Genomic DNA, 18,106 nt, shown 5'->3' with positions numbered 1-18,106 from the left:
TTTTGGGTTTTTTTTTTTTTAAATCACACAATTCTCTGTAAACTCTAGACTGTAGTGTGGGAAAATCCTAGGCGGGCAGCTGTTTGAGATGCTGGAACCACAATCTCTGGCACCACCAATCACACCGCAGTGAGAATTGCTTAAACCAAATGCCTTATGTTTAATGGTTGAACAACAACTATATTTCTACACCATGTTGGCACGATTTATATAGTGAGTTACAGTCACATGATTTGCTGTTTGGAAGGCTATTTGTGTTAACGAGCAGCTGTGTATAATAAAGTAGCCGCTGAGAGAGAGTGTGTGTTCCCCTCCAATGCCCAGTTGGTGTGTCTTGTATTGGTTGTCATTATTATGGCTTCGGAGCAGAAGAGGAATTAGTTAATTTGCATTGAAACAGCAAGCCAAGATAACTTATTCGAAAGACTTTCTGCCTTTCTGTCATGTCTGGAACCTTGTTCTTTAACAAACTGTAATATTAACCTGTAATATTAACAGCTGCACAGCTGTTAATATTACTTACCTTCTACAAAGTACCAGAATTAGAATCACAGTCATCTTTGTAATACATTGAGGTTAAGGATGCAAACTTAAAGGAATTTCCTAAATCGATAGTTGTTGACCTTAACAAACAATCGTCATTTCACGTGGGGACCTACGCGACGTCGCGCTACTCTGAGATTTTGTGACTGTGCGAGGAGCCTTTCTTCTCATTTCATTTAAAAATGGAGACAAGGGCAAGACTTGCTGAGCTGGGTCGGGCATACAGAAATATTTACGAACCCTCTTTGTGCGTGTAAAATATTTAAACTTTTTTCGCGACAGAATGAGCAGGATTTTATGTAGCAGATCAAATTTGGTGAAGATATAGACAAAGAGAGGCTAATAAAATTGCAAAACAACAAACAAGTTTTTATATATAATAACAGACAAAATAATTTAGGTTTTTATATTATATTGGAGTCATCACCAAAGCAACATATCGCTGTTTAATTTTGCCATCGTACCTCTCCCTAGCTCCGGGGTTTTTTCTTTACCTCCTCCCGTGCCGTTCAGAAAATTCTATTATCCCGTTCCTGTCTGCCGTGTTACATCTGAACGCAGCATTAGTTGTTGAGCAACAATGAGAAGCTCACATTTTCTCGCGCAGCCATGTTTGTTGTTTGTCGTTCTTTATTACATTCTTATTTGCATTTAATCGATAGTCAATTAATTATTAACATCCCGAGTTGAGGTATTTTCTCTCAATAAGATAACTTTTGTGGCCGATTATTGCCACCATCTACAACACACACAATGTCGTTTTTTTGTTTTTAGATGGTCCTACATATCACATATCAATCTTAGGTTTTTATGGCAGAAAATGTTGAACACAGCATAATAAAACATTCAGCAACATTTTTTTAATCTGTAAATGACTTGAGAACTCAATAACTGAGAGGGAGTGGTTTCACCCAAATTAATATTCATGAGCTGACATCTGACATTATCTGATAATGTCAAAGATTGGCTGGAAACTTAAGGGAGCTCTTTAAAAAAAAGAAAAATAGTAATATTAATTTCTACCTTTCATACAGAAGTTATATTTTCAAAGGGAAAAGACAGAGCCAGGACAGAGCCAAGACAAAATGCATGATGAATAAGATTAGAAATGAATATTAAATATTAGTGTTTCAATCCGGTCTTCTTTAAAGCATCAAAGATATATGATTGATTATTTCTAGCATGAATTTATTTAACAATTTATTTTCAGTTGTCATTTAATTCATGTTATGTTGCCACTTTTTACAGATACAATTTTAGTGTAAAGGACTAGACATTTCCTGTGACAAACAAAGTCTGTTCATATTTGAGCTCTTGCCTCTGCGACTACATTACTAACCTCCAGGAGCCTGGTCTTGTCATACGCTCCACGGTGCTGGTAGATACACTGGCTGAGATGAGAGTACAGTCTTTCCAGCTGCTCCACACTGTAGTTCTCACTCTTCTTCACCACAACATCCAGTAGAGCCTGAGGAGGTACACATTACATATACAATATGTAGTAACACTAAATGTAACTACTAAATGTGGAAAAACAAAATGTGTGTATGTAGTGATTGACAGACTAATGCAAACAGCTCAATATAACCACACAGCCTAGTTAACCATAGAAAGGCAGCAATTGGGGTTCAGCTCCATTAATAAGCAATTACGACCAGAGTGACAGCTTATTAATGCTAATCATAATTAGAACTGAGTTTACATTTCATCGTGACTTAATTAAAACATTCTGGACAGTCAAAGGCCATTTTAATTGACCTGTTCCGCACATTTTACCCCAGCAAAACTCTGTGTGTGTGCGTTGCGTGTGTGTGTATTGAAGCTTAGAGCTTATCAAAATGCATGGATTGAAACAGTAATCACACTGTCATTTAAGCCCCAGTCATTAGATACAATACAAACAAACTTTAACAGGACCAAGATTTTCAGCATTTGTGTGTACGTGTGTTTTTGTTACATTTATATACCACACCAATGTCAATATTAATAAAATGTGTATATTGCAGAATCTGTGACAAATGAAAACATTTTAAAGTCGCACAAGGTTTGCAAGGTATGAATTGCGGCTCATCTGACTGAAAGCGGTTTCTCTATGGACAGTGGGAACGGTTACCTTGACAGAGGAATTGAGCCATCAACTGAAGACTCAATTAAACAGAAACTTCAAAGGAAACCTACAGAAATCCCAGGGCCGACATTACTGCTGACGACAGAACTGACTTTTGCTAGTATACTTGACTGTTCCAGTATTTTTTTATATTTTACTTTTTATTACAAACCACATTAACAGAGTTCAGGAAAAGGCAATCTCAAACGTTACCTGCCCAAGGGATCTATTGACAACAGTGGAACTGTAACTTGTTTTTACAAACCCCAATTCCAATGAAGTTGGGAACAGAATACAATGATTTGCAAATCCTTTTCAACCTATATTCAATTGAATACACTACAAAGACAAGATATTTAAGGTTCAAACTGATAAACTTTGTTTATTTTTTTTTACAAATATTCACTCATTTTGAATTTGATGCCTGCAACACGTTCCAAAAAAGCTGGACAGGGGCAACTAAAGACTGGGAAGGTTGAGGAATGCTCAAAAAAACACCTGTTTGGAACATTCTACAGGTAAACAGGTTAATTAGAAACAGGTGAGTGTCATGATTGGGTATAAAATTAAAGATTAAAGATTAATTAAAGATTAATTAAAGATTCTTTTTCTTCTTCTTCTTAAAAAAGGAGCATCCCCGAAAGGCTCAGTCGTTCACAAGCAAGGATGGGGCGAGGTTGACCACTTCGTGAACAAGTGCGTGAAGAAATAATACAACAGTTTAAGAACGTTTCTCAATGTACAATTGCAAGGAATTTAGGGATTTCATCCTCTAAAGTCAGATTCAGAAAATCTGGAGAAATCTCTGCACGTAAGCGGCAAGGCCGAAATCCAACATTGAATGCCCGTGACCTTCGATCCCTCACGCGGCACTGCATTAAAAACCGACATCATTCTGTAAAGGATATTATCACGTGGGCTCAGGAACACTTTGGAAAACCATTGTCAGTTAACACAGTTCGTCGCTACATCTACAAGTGCAAGTTAAAACTCTACCATGCAAAGCGAAAGCCATATATCAACAACACCCAGAAACGCCACCGGCTTCTCTGGGCCCGAGCTCATCTGAGATGGACTGACGCAAAGTGGAAAAGTGTGCTGTGGTCTGACGAGTCCACATTTCAAATTGTGACCCACCACATATTTTTGGGTCATTTTGGTGGCTTTCGGCCCCCCCCCCGCATCATTTGAAAGTAGAGAATCAGAGCTTCCAAACAAGGTGTCACTTGTGCAAATCAAGCAAATATTTTTAAAGCTATGACTTCTTAATGAACAGGGTGTGGGAAAGTGTGATTCTGAGATAATCACCTCCAAAGTTTTACCCACACTTGGCTTCAACTAGCTCCCATAATGAAAATGGGGTTGGCGGACAAACAAAGCCTCATGGCTACCTAACATAATGCTGAATGGGCCAATCACGAACAGCGTTGAACAGCATAAATATACTTTAAAAACAACTATTTTTGTTTTTTAAAAAGCTTTTATTTAACAGTAAGAATATACATGTTTTATAAAAGTGGAATTATTTTGGAGTTTAAAAGTACGGACAAACAACAAAATGTAGAGTAGTATGAGGCTCGGAAAATCTGAAATCTGAAAATCTGCCAATCACCAACCTCAACGGACTTCATCACGTCATCAACTTCTTGGGCGTATCGTCAGTCTCCTCCGGTGGTTCTTGAAAATATTCCATTTCATCGTCACATTCAGGTTGAAATCCGCTGTTTGAAATGTTCTCCAAGGCTGGGATAATATCAGATTCAGCTTCGCCGTCGGAGAACTGACTATAATCGCGGAAAATGAAGTCCAGTAGGTGCTGCAAACACTGAAGTGGATCTATTGCACTGGTCAGATTAAGGTCCGCAATATGATTTAGATTTTCCTCCACCCGCTTCTCCTCATCCATAGCAATACAAGGAAATGAAAGTTTTCACAGACAAGTGAAACTGGATCCTCGTCTTGTTTGAAAAAGTGACGTCAGTGGCGTCAGCAATTCTTACTCGATGACACACGTTGGTACACGCCCCCTCCACAACAATGTTCCCAATTGTGTGTAAAAGTAGCACGATTTAAAGGTAGAACTCTATCAAAACGGCTGACAGCTGAGAACAGATTCTTAAAACAATATGCACATCAACCTTCACCCAACTGTCACTGTACAATACTGTATAATTAACTATGCTTTGCATTTTTTGAATTACTTTTTAGCACCCATCCCACGGTGGCTTTCTCCACCCCCTCTCCAACACAATTGATTTGTATAAGACACTTCCCCGATTCTGGTTCCAGTCTTTTTCCTCCCCAATAGTTTTTCACTGTTCTTGCATCTCCATTTCCTATTATGTTCTCTCTTTTCAACTCCTCGAGCTATCCTCTTTTTGTAGTTGAGCCAGCTGATTGGAGCAGCTCACTCACCAGCTTTTGTCCGCTTGATTAGGATGCCCGAGACAGCATGGGATAAAGTGTGCATGTGCACTTGTGTCATGCACCCACATTTGTTTGTGCTCGCTAGTGTGTTGAACAGGCTCAGTGTGATACTGAGCTCACGGTACAATGGGGCAGTAATCCCATGCGTTAAGGGGAACAACTGACAATGCCCATTTAACCTTAACCTCCATCCCACCTCCAGCCCCTACTCCATCTCTGTTCACATCGCTATCTCTCTGGTTTTAAAATACTGCTGGGAGGGGTTGTGTTGTTAGGCTAAGTGCAGAACAACGACGGTCTTGTATCTGGTAACATGGACAATTACAAAGCGGCGTCGTACAATCTGCGGAGGGCGGTGAGGGACGCTAAACGGACGTACAGAGACACCGTGGAGCTGCAGATGGAGCGGGGGACACAAGACGCTTGTGGGAGGGGCTGCGAACAATCACAAACTACAAGAGCAGCTCCTCCCCAGCCACGAGTGTGGACGCCTCCCTGGCCAACCAACTGAACTCCTTTTATGCGCGGTTCGAGTCTGGCAGCAGCACCGCTAGCTCGCCGGCTAATTGGAGTGACACCGCTGGGGACGAGCGCGCACTCTCAGTGTCCGTGCACGAGGTCAGGAGGGCTTTGATGCGGGTGAACACCAGGAAAGCTGCGGGTCCAGACGGCATATCTGGGCGAGTACTGAAGACCTGTGCTAACCAGCTAGCTCCGGTGTTCACCACAATATTCAACATCTCCCTGGCTGAATCAGTGGTCCCATCCTGTTTCAAGAGGTCCACCGTCGTTCCTGTCCCGAAGATCGCCTCTCCAACCTGCCTGAATGACTACCGTCCGGTGGCCCTCACCTCGGTGGTCATGAAGTGTTTCGAGAGGCTGATTAAGGATTACATCTGCGCCTCCCTTCCCCGCACCTTGGACCCGTTGCAGTTCGCGTACCGGCAGAACAGATCCACGGATGACGCGGTCTCCCAGGTACTGCACACCACGCTCACGCACCTGGATGGCCAGAAGGGGGCCTATGTGAGAATGCTGTTCATTGATTATAGTTCAGCTTTCAACACCATAGTTCCCACCAGACTGGCTGTCAAGTTGTTGGAGCTAGGATTGAATGCTCCGCTGTGCACCTGGATCCTGGACTTCCTCACAGGCCGCCCCCAGGTGGTCAAGGTGGGGAAGTACATGTCAAGCTCCCTCACCCTGAATACAGGATCCCCCCAGGGCTGCGTCCTCAGCCCCCTACTGTACTCCCTGTACACACATGACTGTGTGGCCAGGTCCAGCTCCAACACCATCATCAAGTTTGCTGACGACACCGTGGTCGTGGGCCTGATCACCGACTGCGATGAGAAGGCCTACCGCGAGGAGGTGGCTGACCTGTCACTCTGGTGCCAGGACAACAGCCTCCACCTGAACGTCAGCAAAACCAAGGAGCTGATTGTGGACTTTAGGCGTGGATCACAATCGAGGACGCACACGCCGTTGTGGATTAATGGGACTTCTGTCGATAGGGTGAGCAGCTTCAGATATCTGGGAGTCCACATCACAGATGACTTAACATGGACTGTTCACACAGACACTCTGGTGAGAAAGGCGAGGCAGCGTCTCTACCACCTCAGGCAGCTGAGGAAATTCCGGGTCTCGGTGAGGATCCTCAAGTCCTTCTACTCTGGAGCAGTGGAGAGCATCCTGACAGGCAACATCACTGCCTGGTTTGGGAACTGTACTGCCCAGGACAGGCGGGCCCTGCAGAGGGTGGTGCGTTCAGCTGAACGTACCACTGGAACTACCCTCCCCCCCTTGCAGGAGTTATACACCAGGAGGTGTAGTAGCAGAGCCCGTAGGATCATGAAGGATCCTCATCACCCCAACAACGGACTGTTTCAGCTGCTGCGGTCAGGCAAGCGCCTCCGCAGTCACGCAGCGAGAACAGAGAGACTGAGACGGAGTTTCTTCCCTCAAGCCATCAGAACTGTCAACGCTGACCTCACCAGGGGTCCTCACTGAGCCATGCACTAGGCTCCACTACCTACTGTACTGTATGTAGCATACTGTACCGCATACTGTATCACTGTTCAGGGTTGTTCGTGATGCCGTATTGCTGCGCCGTACTGTTGTATACTGTGCTGTATTATCCCAAACACTACCTCACACTATTCACATTCACATGCCACTTTAATTCACATGCCACTTTAAATGCACATATCTGTATATACATAGCCATATTCCTTCAACCTATTCCATTTTATTTCAATTTATTTTTTATTGTATTTTATTCTATATATTTTTTATCTTATTCTATAAGTATTCCACTTACTGTATTACGTTTTAGGAGTCAGTTAGTCGGTCTATTAGAAAGGAATTTTCTACTTTTTATTTTATTTTTGTACTTTTTCCTAGGACTTCTTGTGTGCTATCACCGGGTGCGTTGCATTACATTTCACTGCATATATGTATGGAAGTATGTATATGTATGTGACAAATAAAAATCTTGAATCTTGCATCTCTTGAGAAGGAACTAGTTCAAGGAGAACAGACTGCAACTGAGCTGAATACAGTGTGGCACTGCCCTAGAGTTCATCCATAAATCACACAATTTTTAATATTACAATTATTATAGAGCATAACAGTGTTATTATACAGCACACACATTATTCTCTCTTGCTTTGGTGCTAAAGCTCAGACCTGTTGCATGTAGTGCAATGGAAAAAGGGGTTGGTGTCAAATTTAATTTTGACACCAACAGCTTTTAAATACTTTGTTTTGGCAAGTTTAAGACAAAGATTATATCTGTTGTACAGCCAGGGATTCAACCTTAGAACCACAGTCCACTTTTAATCCCATCTCATCCAAACTAGGTCATATATTACACCGCATAATATCATACTTTATTAATAATATAACATTATACAGGGGCAGTAGGAGTTGACGTGGATATACTACTAAGTAGACAGTTAATTATTAGGGTGGAGGGGAATCTACAATGTTATATAACACATAAAAAACATAATTCTGTCTTGTGTGTGTTAAGTGAACATTCACAATCACGGCCATTAAATTAGTGCACATTGCCAACAATACAACCCCCCAGTGCTGGACCCATTTGATTAATAATTCTTCTTACATTCCTTCAGAATATTTCAATCTTGGGGAAAAAAAGGCATATGAGACAGTAGAGAAACAACTCAAAGCATAGACACGCCAAGGAAAAACTAGACCCTTATCCGTCTGCCTTGGATTATCTCATCATGTATGTCGACAGGCGAGTATAATTTAAAATAGCAATCCCAAGACGAGATGTTTGCATGGATAAGGAGTGAAGACACTCGGGTAAAAATGAGTGATTCATTGGGTTGGATCCAGGCTGGGACACTCCATCATGAGGTGTCCCACATCTGCCATTTAATCCCTGACCTATGGAACAGAACACCCCCCCCCACACGCCAGTTTTGCACCCCATGCATGCACTTGTCTGTATTCTTCACATTCGAGAGCCCTTCGTGTCTGGCCTAACAAGATCAGTGACAGACCCCTGCCTGTGATTTGGAGAATCTAAAACCGATGCTGTATCTAGGCTAACCGATCTTGCCATCTCTGCTCCTGTACACTTCCTACATGACATTCTGTAACTGAGATCTGGGCTATGGCTTGCACAGGCACAGAAATAGATGCTGAGCTAAGGTGACAGCTTTGGACTTCAGTGCTGATGAAGTAAAATTGTGCTAGACTCAACATCTGTGTAAATGGTGTTCCAATGGAGTACAGCATATATTTATAGAGATATAAATGTTTGGCTCAAATGGATGTTAGCTGCTTGGCAGGAATCCACCTACCAAGTTAAATGTCAAACTTGGTGGTGTATCCCACTGTCCTTTCATTCTCAACACAGTCAATAGGCAAAACAACTGCCTTTGAGTGATATTTTACAGGATGAAAATAACTCAACACCGATTCTCCACAAATAAAAATGGTAAAACCTGTGAATACAGTTAATTTTCTTCGCTGCTTTCAGTGTCATGAATTCACTTTGTGCGTTAAACTTATTGAAGCCTGTGACATAAGGATGCAAAGAAATGCAAATACTTTCAATTGGGTGAGGCCTTGCCCTTTGAGTGTTGTTAAGTCTTCTAATCCAGCATTGCGTTCACATGCGTGTGTACGGAAACTGTACACACAAATGTTCCTCACTTGCAGATGGAGCAAACAATGTAGCAGTCGAAAGAAGGGAACCTATACCGCAAGCCCCACAAACCTCACCGTCACCAGGGACACAATTAAGATTTCACTTTCTGCCTCAAAGAAGAGAGCAATTCACCCCGGTTTCCCTGGTGTCAATTTGAATATTTTTCCAGTGCAACACAATGGATGAATTATAAATAATCCCTGCTTTACAAGGAAGAAGATACTATGAACGGTGTGAGTAATGGGATAGGGCGGAGAAACTGCCAGTAGCAAGATGGGTTAAAGTTTTCAGACAAGCTCTCTTCAAATAGAATCAAAAAGAAATACAGAAGAAGAAAGTGGGCGAGCACAATGCCAAATCACAGGGATGACATGGAACTTGCCAAGATATCATATTGCAAAGGTGACACCAGAGTAATCAGGGCCAACCGTGACAAACGGGACTGTGGGAATCAATTTCTGCGCTGCTGTGACAAATAACTCTGTGTAACAGCAAATTAAAATACCACAGTCATTCCTTTCAGCTGGGCTGATTGAAATGCTCGTAAGAAGAGACTAGGCAGACCCATCCTTAAGTGGATAACTCCGCCTCCAAAGCGAGTCATGTTGATCTGTTCATGCCACGTGACAACTGTCCATCTTCTTTTGACATTAAGAAGCAGCACGTATGTGGTTTGATGTGATTGGCAAATGATGAAAGCATGTTAGAAAGTGGCCTCATGTGGGGGTAGAGAGAGAGAAATATTATACAAGTATGTTAGGGGTCGTAACCACACATGTACTCATATTAACCCATTCAGCACAGGGCTGTCGGTTTGGTAGTCTGACATAATTACCTGCCAAAGTAAAACCAAATAAGAAAATAAAAAATCTGAACCTATGCCTTGGCAAACTGCTGTGGTAGCTCAAGCTAGTTCCTTAACAGCCATCCATACTGTCAACTATACACCCTAACCAAATAGTGCAATTTGCTTTATTACTTTACTACTGCGTAGCAAAAAACCTCCTTCAACAGTATTGACTTGTAATGCAGAGTGTCCCACAAATGGGAATGACTTCAGTTGTCTTAATAACAGCCACATAAGCGGTTGCATTCAGTCGATTGCGCCAGGGAGTTTGCCCTATTGAGCAACTCTTGATATTACTAAGAACACAAACAAATAATGAAACAGTTAAGACAATTATTCTCAAATGTATAATTTTCAACGTTTGCTGACCTCTTATTCATATACCGACAAAAATATAAATCTGCCTAGACTATTTGCTAAATACCACTAGCTGGGAAGGCCAAACTCAAAAATAAAGTCTTTTATCATGCTAGCGAAAAAAGTACATACAGGAACACTCTTGAAGGGCACTTCAACATTCATTTGTGTGGAAGTCGCTCATCAAGCATTGCTTTGAGGCAGAAATGAAGAGTGAATAGTATTCTACAGTTGTATGATGTGCTGATATTGTTGGCCTGAGCATCGATGGACGCCTTTCAGACCAACAGATACAGCTATATGACTGCAATTACATGCAAATGGCTGCACTGTCAGGGCCATCAGTGGGGACGAATAAAAATAAAAGAAGTGTTTCAGAAGTGATATTTTCATTGACAATCAAACACCAATGCGGCATTTCCATTAAGCGCTCCTCTTCCTGAACAGACATGTGGAATGGCTACGCTGCTGGAGGGGACCCACTATTATAAGTGCTATGAATGAGGGGAGATGGCAAACCGAAATGGGGCCATTTCTGTTGACAGGCGTCTCTAAAATAGGAAATCTTGACATGCTGTAATAGCTACACATCAAGCAAAATGACTTTTACTGTGCCAGAAACTGAAGGAACACTGGCTTTTTGTAGCTGTGTGAAGATATCTCAAAAGAGAACTGCACAGCAGACTGTAATCTGTGTTCTCTTGGTGAGATGGGGAAAAATGCAGGACCAGATTGGATTCCTTGTTATCGGATTCGTCACTGCAATCTTCAGCACTACTTTCCGCTAGTCCATCCGTGGATGAGTGCCCGATTACTGATGAAAGAACACAGCTGAATCAGAGAAGTCAGAGTGGTGAAGCAAACCAGCCCACAAGCATATTTATCCATGCTGAGGAATTTATTTTGTTCTAGACAGCATCAGGCATCGTTTTAGTCAGCTATGTAACAAGCTGATTTAACTAAGTAAATGGGGGAAATAACAACTGTGGCTCTGAAAAATGGCATCTGAATACTAAAATAACACCAACTTTGTCTAACAAGTTTTTGGTGAGGGTTCTGTGAAAAAAATTACCTTGCTGTGACATTTCACATTTCATTCCAAAGGGATTTCATGCATTCAGACAGATATCAATTAAGTTGGGGAGGGGTAAAAAAGATCCTGATGAATTTAAAAGTAATGAGCCCTCAACAATCAATGAATTTGAATAAGAGGGAAAACAACACTGCTCACTCACAAGTTCACAGACCTAAAATACATACCAGTAGAAACCCAGCTGGCAAATATCTGCTTAAACGGCGACTCTCATCCTGCTCACCGGATATTCAATTTGTTCCATAAGCCAGGGATGAAAAAGCAATTATTCACAGTCTCCCTGTTTTCACGATCTGTTTCTTTAAGATATCTCTTTTCTTTTCCTTGCGAACAAATAAGCCTCCAGATTAGTTCAGTGTGTGGCAGTTTCAGAGGGGTGGCCAGTCAGAGCACTGAGGCTCCCTGGTGCATTAGTAGAACACGTATGAAAACAGGCTAACAACAAGGCCTGCCAATCAATTTGAGAAACTCATCCAGGCTAGGAAAGGCAGGCAATGTACCCCATCATCCCCCTGGGATTGGGGTAAAAGCCACCACATAATGGCTTTATAGCAGGATGTCACTTTAGAGCATTGGTGGAAAAGTGTCCACATGTCAGAGTAGCACTTATTTTACACCAATTACACTACACTACATACACCCCCCCCCCCCCACTTATCTGTGGAAGGGCTGCTGTCAAGGGAGCGCATCGAGCCAATGCTCCAATTTACACTTGGGGTATTAGGTGGGATCCTACTGTGACTGTGCAAAGAACTGGAGAGCTGCTTCTCATATTTTCTCTACCTTGAACATGTCAATCAATCCTGGAACAAGTAAGTGAATTTGCTGGCGTGGGGGAAAACTTGTGTTTGAGTCATGGCCTTGTTTTTCTAGGATGTTGCAGTGAAAACACCTGTTGTTTGAAAGATATGGAATGCCTCAACATTTTAATTGGATCAATCCCTGCTTGGATTGTAGGGAATGGGTAGATGGTTGAGAGATGAAAATGGAGAAGGGTATAGGCCTATCCAATAGAAGAAAGCCTGGCAAATGGTATCCATTTGAGAAGGGCAGTGTGACGCCATCAGCTCTAGTGCAGACCTATGGATTCGGGTCTCCCATGACTGCTTCCCCAAACCCCAATACTTTAAGCTCCAACATCACTCATCAGAAATGTCACCTCATCTGCTGCCTGCTGGGTTCGTTCAAATAATGGTGTACTTTTTTCAGAGTTAAAAAGGACCAAACACGATCTTCATAGCATTCTCTAAATGTGGGTTGCTGTGAAATGGTTAAAGGGGCATAGAATGGACGCATATTGAGCAGAAGAACACCTTTGAAATGAAATTCGAGTTACAGTGACTGGGTTTCAATAGTCACTGCTGGTTATTATGTTCGCAGGAAATTATGAGGAGCTGTCTAGCTACCTCTGCTATTACGATCACACCAATGGTAAGTTTTCAGAGCAGCAGGTCTAGGCTGATTGTATGGCAGTAAGGAATAATGCTTCAATCTGTAACACAATTCAGACTTGCATACATGTGACAGCAAAAGATAGAGAGCCTATACAAAGAGAATACTTTATTGTTTATACAATTGCTTCACTAAGAAAGCCAAAGTAAGAAAAAAATGTCCTCGTCACACATACACCCCAATACACCTAAGATGAATCAAAAACATATTGGTACAACTTGAAGATTATAGCTCCTCTAGCCATAATCAGACTAATTAGTAAGTAACAGGACTTGAAATTTGCTCAAGGAACTACACTGTGCCAGACCCGCCCGGTCTGTTTGACGGTCACGTCTGGCCCATGTACGTCAAACAAATGTACTTGCAGGGCTGGTGCTGTGGCTACTGTTATAAGATTTTTATATGTATATACTGTATATTGCTGTGCCTTTCACGTGAAACCTTGTACGATGTATGTGAACTCTGTTTATCCTTCCCAAGGGTAAGTAGAGTTCAAGTCGTAGGATGTAAACTAGTCACTTTCTTGAGGGAACCTCAACAGATAGTCGGTCTCAACGAAACTGCCCCATCAATGATCTATGCAGGGGCGTTGCAACATCTGCTGACCTTCATCCCAGAGGCTCCTCAGTTTCGCCACTCCAACAAGACTATAAAAAGCTGAGCTCTCCAGTGAGAACTGAGCACTTCCTCTGTGACATTCTGTTGTATTGTTACACTGAAACTGCTCCTCTTGTACAAGATTAAATACTTTATTAACCAAAGTATGTCTCAGATTTCCTCTATAACGGTTAGTCCGGCCACAAACAAAGTTTTTAGCTGTTTAACTTTTACAGCTACCAATAAGACTATAATTCACTCAGTGACAGATTTACTGGCAATTATTGAAAATGAAACTCACCCCCTCATTACTGATATGGAATAAAATATTCAAAATTAAAATAAATACATATAGCTTCAGGCAGCAATACACAGGGTCCAGTGTAGTTGTGCTAGGTAAGTATCACACTTTTCTGAGTTTCCGTAAAACACATTGTTTCCAATTCCCAGTTCTTCAACTCAAATGTTAGGACTAGTCAAGTTGACTTTTGAGACGGGGAAGGAATGGATAGTGGCTGAGAAACGAGCGGCGAGAGCTTGTGAAACCACGCTTGCATTTCTCGTGGCGCATGCAGAATTCGGCATAACACCTACTGAGGGTCGAGGGTCACGCCGAGTCCACCATGTCCACTGCGAGGTTGGGGCAGAGGGATGCTGTTTTTTTATGTCAATTTAATGATTTGGGAATAAATTGTGTATAAATAAAGACATCTTTACTTTAAATGAAGAGTCTTATTTTTGTTGGTTGTTGTTAACACTTTAAACTTTAAACATTTGTAAGTATGGCGGTTACCGGTGCTTGATTGGTTCATGTGTTCGACCAATTACCATGGACTTACGTCTGAATGTTCCTCTTTTGTCGATCAGTCCCTGCCTAGGTTAGAAGGAAAAAATGTCCCCCAAGAATGCCATTTTAACAATTATCATACAATCGCGGATTATGCAGAGCGGACACAAAGGAAATGGACTGTTCCTCCAAAGGTTCTTAGAACATCCTTCTGTGCAAATATGCCTTCCCTGACTGATTATAGTTTTCAGGTTTTTGTGACAGGCAGCACGAGTAAGTTTTCCAAGTTTCTGTAGCATCGACTGTATGTGAATGGATTCCGAGAGATGAAGCTGCTTGGAATTATATAACTTCGGATGATGATGTCACATAGTGCACGCTCCTAAAACTAATCAAGTCGCTAATAATTTCTGCTCCAAATGTACATCGATATTGATCAAACTCTAACAACTAGACGTCTGAAACATGCCAGTTCCAACAAGCTCAATCATGTCTGTCGTGTTTCAGATACTTTTAGTGGAGGGGCCTCATATATGGCTGTTAGCGGGTGTTTGCGGGGAGGCTGACTATAGGGTGTCCTGGGCCATGCGCACTCTGCTACATGGCTGTGTGCTCGGGGCATGTGGCGGGTTGCGGTATGGCGGGCCTTGCCGTTGTGCTAGCCTTTGATGGGCATGAGGGCCCCGCCTGCTCGCATGCGCTGCAGGTGGTTTTGGCGGGTTGTCAGTCTGTCGGCATGGGACCTGGCTCAGGGCCGGTGGGCTGTACCTGGCGCCCGAGGCCCAGGTTCCGTGCTTGCATCTTATGCCTGCACATGGGGGTGGGGTGCGGGGTCTCCTCGCACTGTCTGGGCCTGGTTTATGTTTCTCGGGGCAATGCGCGAGTTGCTCCGTGGGCTTACGGCTTCTCTGGGGGCTGGTGGGGTCTTCTGTGGATGCAGGGCATGGTGATCGGCACTTTCCTGCGGTCGTGAATTGTCTATACGGCTGCAGGCCTCGGGTGGCCATGGGGCCTTTTTCGCTGCTTGGGGGCGCCATGATAAAATTCCAACCTCATACACCAGAACTTATTGGGTCAAGTGCCGTGCACTCACCGGTGGAGACACACAGTCACAGGCGGCCTAATCTCTCACACACACACACACACACATACCTGTTTTTGCTACTAGGTGGGGACACATGACAAATTGTAGCCTGGTGGGAACCACCCTTTCTGAGTGGTCTACATACAAGGCAGAAACTGATCCACACTCCATGTGCAGCTGTTATAACAGCCATCACTTGAAAACTTCAGTCTAACCCTCAGAAGACTGACCTGACATTTACCAACTGCTGGGGGACCCCGTCAGGTAGAAGACCCTCGAGGGGACCTGTGACGTAATGTTTTCATATGCAAATTTGTGTGTTAATATGCGTGTTTCAAAGGTTACCAATGGGGACCTCACCTCAAAATATTTAAATGAGCAATGTGACAACATGTGTTTGTTTCAAAGGTGACTAATGGGGACCTCACCTCAAAATCTTTAAATAAACAAATTCATATACATGTCAGCAGGTGTTTGTGGCTACCTCTATAATAATGCATTGCAACACTAAAATAAATCATTAGGTGGGAGAATACTGCTCTTTATCAGCCTACTTGTTCAATTCGGCAATCTTTATTTTTCATTTAACATCTTTTTACACAAAGATATACAATAGTATAAAAATATTAACAAATATACTCTTTAGAAACCAGAACAAAAACCAAACCTTGACTCACCTCTAATTCATATATATATATATATATATATATATATATATATATATTGTTATTTTTTTTATTAATGAGACATAAACATGCTCAAGAAATCAAAAGCTGTCCATTTCCATGCATGCATATACACACATATGAGGCTATATTAGGCTTTTTTGCACTACCTCTTATCTCTCGTTCTCTCCTCCCCTGCTGACCTCTCACCCGTCACTCCCTGCTGATCTCTCTCTCCTCCCCCCTCTGACTCCCTCTACTCCTCTTCTCCTCTCCCTCCTCTATCTCTCTCCTCCCCCCTGACTCCCTCCTCTCCTCGATCTCCCTCCCTCCTCTATCTCCCTCCTCTCCTCTCTCCCTCCTCTATCTCCCTCCTCTCCTCTCTATCTCCCTCCTCTCCTCTCTATTTCCCTCCTCTCCTTTCTATTTCCCTCCTCTCCTCTATCTCACTTCTCTCCTCTCTCTCCTCCCTCCTCTATCTCCTCCCTCCTCTCCTCCCTCCTCTCCTCTCTCCTCTCCTCCCTCCTCTCCTCTCTCCTCCCTCCTCTCCTCCCTCCTCTCCTCTCTATTTCCCTCCTCTCCTCTCTATTTCCCTCCTCTCCTCCCTCCTCTCCTCCCTCCTCTCCTCTCTATCTCACTCCTCTCCTCTCTCTCCTCTCTCTCCTCCCTCCTCTCCTCTCTCTCCTCTCTCTCCTCCCTCCTCTCTCTCCTCCCTCCTCTCTCTCCTCCCTCCTCTCCTCTCTCTCCTCTCTCTCCTCCCTCCTCTCCTCTCTCTCCTCTCTCTCCTCCCTCCTCTCTCTCCTCCCTCCTCTCTCTCCTCCCTCCTCTATCTCCCTCCACCCTCTATCTCACTCCTCTCCTCTCTCTCCTCCTCCCTCATCTCCCTCCTCCTTCATCTCCCTCCTCCATCTCCCTCCTCCCTCCTCCATCTCCCTCCTCCATCTCCCTCCTCCCTCCTCCATCTCCCTCCTCCCTCCTCTTTCTCCCTCCTCTCCTCTATCGCCCTCCTCTCCTCTATCGCCCTCCTCTCCTCCCCACTCTATTGACATGTGTCCTCCAGACCAGAGGAGTAGAACCAGAACGCTGTGATGCTCCTCAATATCTCTGCGTACGTAGCGGTGCATGGCTACATGGAGCTAACGGTAGCATCGGGCGTGCTGCCCCCCCCAGATCATGTGTGGGGGTTCTTAGTGACCTCGGGTCCGAGGGAGAAGAACACAGCGCTGGCCGTCATCCAGGCCACTGTAATGAGATCAGCTAGCATCTTAGCTCGTTCGCCGTTGCCCCGGGCAACATGTCTGCCACCAAGCCAGCCTGGCCATCTCTGCACGCGCCACTGGGCCTGTTGAATGTGTTTCTCCCTCTCCCTCCCATCACTGTACAGTCCCCTGCTAGCCCTGAACACAGGCCTAGTACAGCCCTGAACACAGGCCTAGCCCAGCCCTGAACACAGGCCTAGTACAGCCCTGAAAACAGGCCTAACCCTGAACACAGGCCTGGCCTAGCCCTGAACACAGGCCTAGTACAGCCCTGAAAACAGGCCTAACCCTGAACACAGGCCTGGCCTAGCCCTGAACACAGGCCTAGTACAGCCCTGAAAACAGGCCTAACCCTGAACACAGCCCTGAACACAGGCCTAGCCCAGCCCTGAACACAGGCCTAGTACAGCCCTGAACACAGGCCTAGTACAGCCCTGAAAACAGGCCTAACCCTGAACACAGCCCTGAACACAGGCCTAGCCCCGTGCACAGGCCTAGCCCTGAACACAGGCCTAGCCCTGAACACAGGGCCCATGGGTTTCACCAGGTTTGTGTGGTTGCTTTTAGTAGCGGTCATCCTCCTTTAGGAAGCATCTTTTACTGCTATAATTGTTGAATAAACTTTTGGAATTACACACTTGGGAAATATAGCACATAATCTCAACCAAAGCACTTATCTGTGACGATGTTTTAAATCCTTGA

General features: G+C 43.8%; 1 protein-coding gene across 1 annotated transcript in view; it reads right to left on the bottom strand.

Annotated features, from left to right (window-relative positions):
- atad2b (ATPase family AAA domain containing 2B) overlaps window positions 1–18,106 on the bottom strand; it is a gene marked incomplete at its 5' end in the record, with an annotated part of 132,203 nt that overhangs the window by 10,042 nt on the left and 104,055 nt on the right. Inside the window, one exon of the mRNA XM_080024571.1 lies at window positions 1,883–2,011. Coding sequence (XP_079880697.1) covers window positions 1,883–2,011 — 129 coding nt within the window. The remainder of the gene's footprint in view (window positions 1–1,882; window positions 2,012–18,106) is intronic.

This window comes from Zeus faber (genome assembly GCF_960531495.2).
Source record: "Zeus faber genome assembly, chromosome: 2".
Lineage (NCBI taxonomy): Eukaryota > Metazoa > Chordata > Actinopteri > Zeiformes > Zeidae > Zeus > Zeus faber.
Note: the sequence above shows the minus strand (reverse complement) of the source record. Positions and strands in the feature narration are given on the sequence as shown.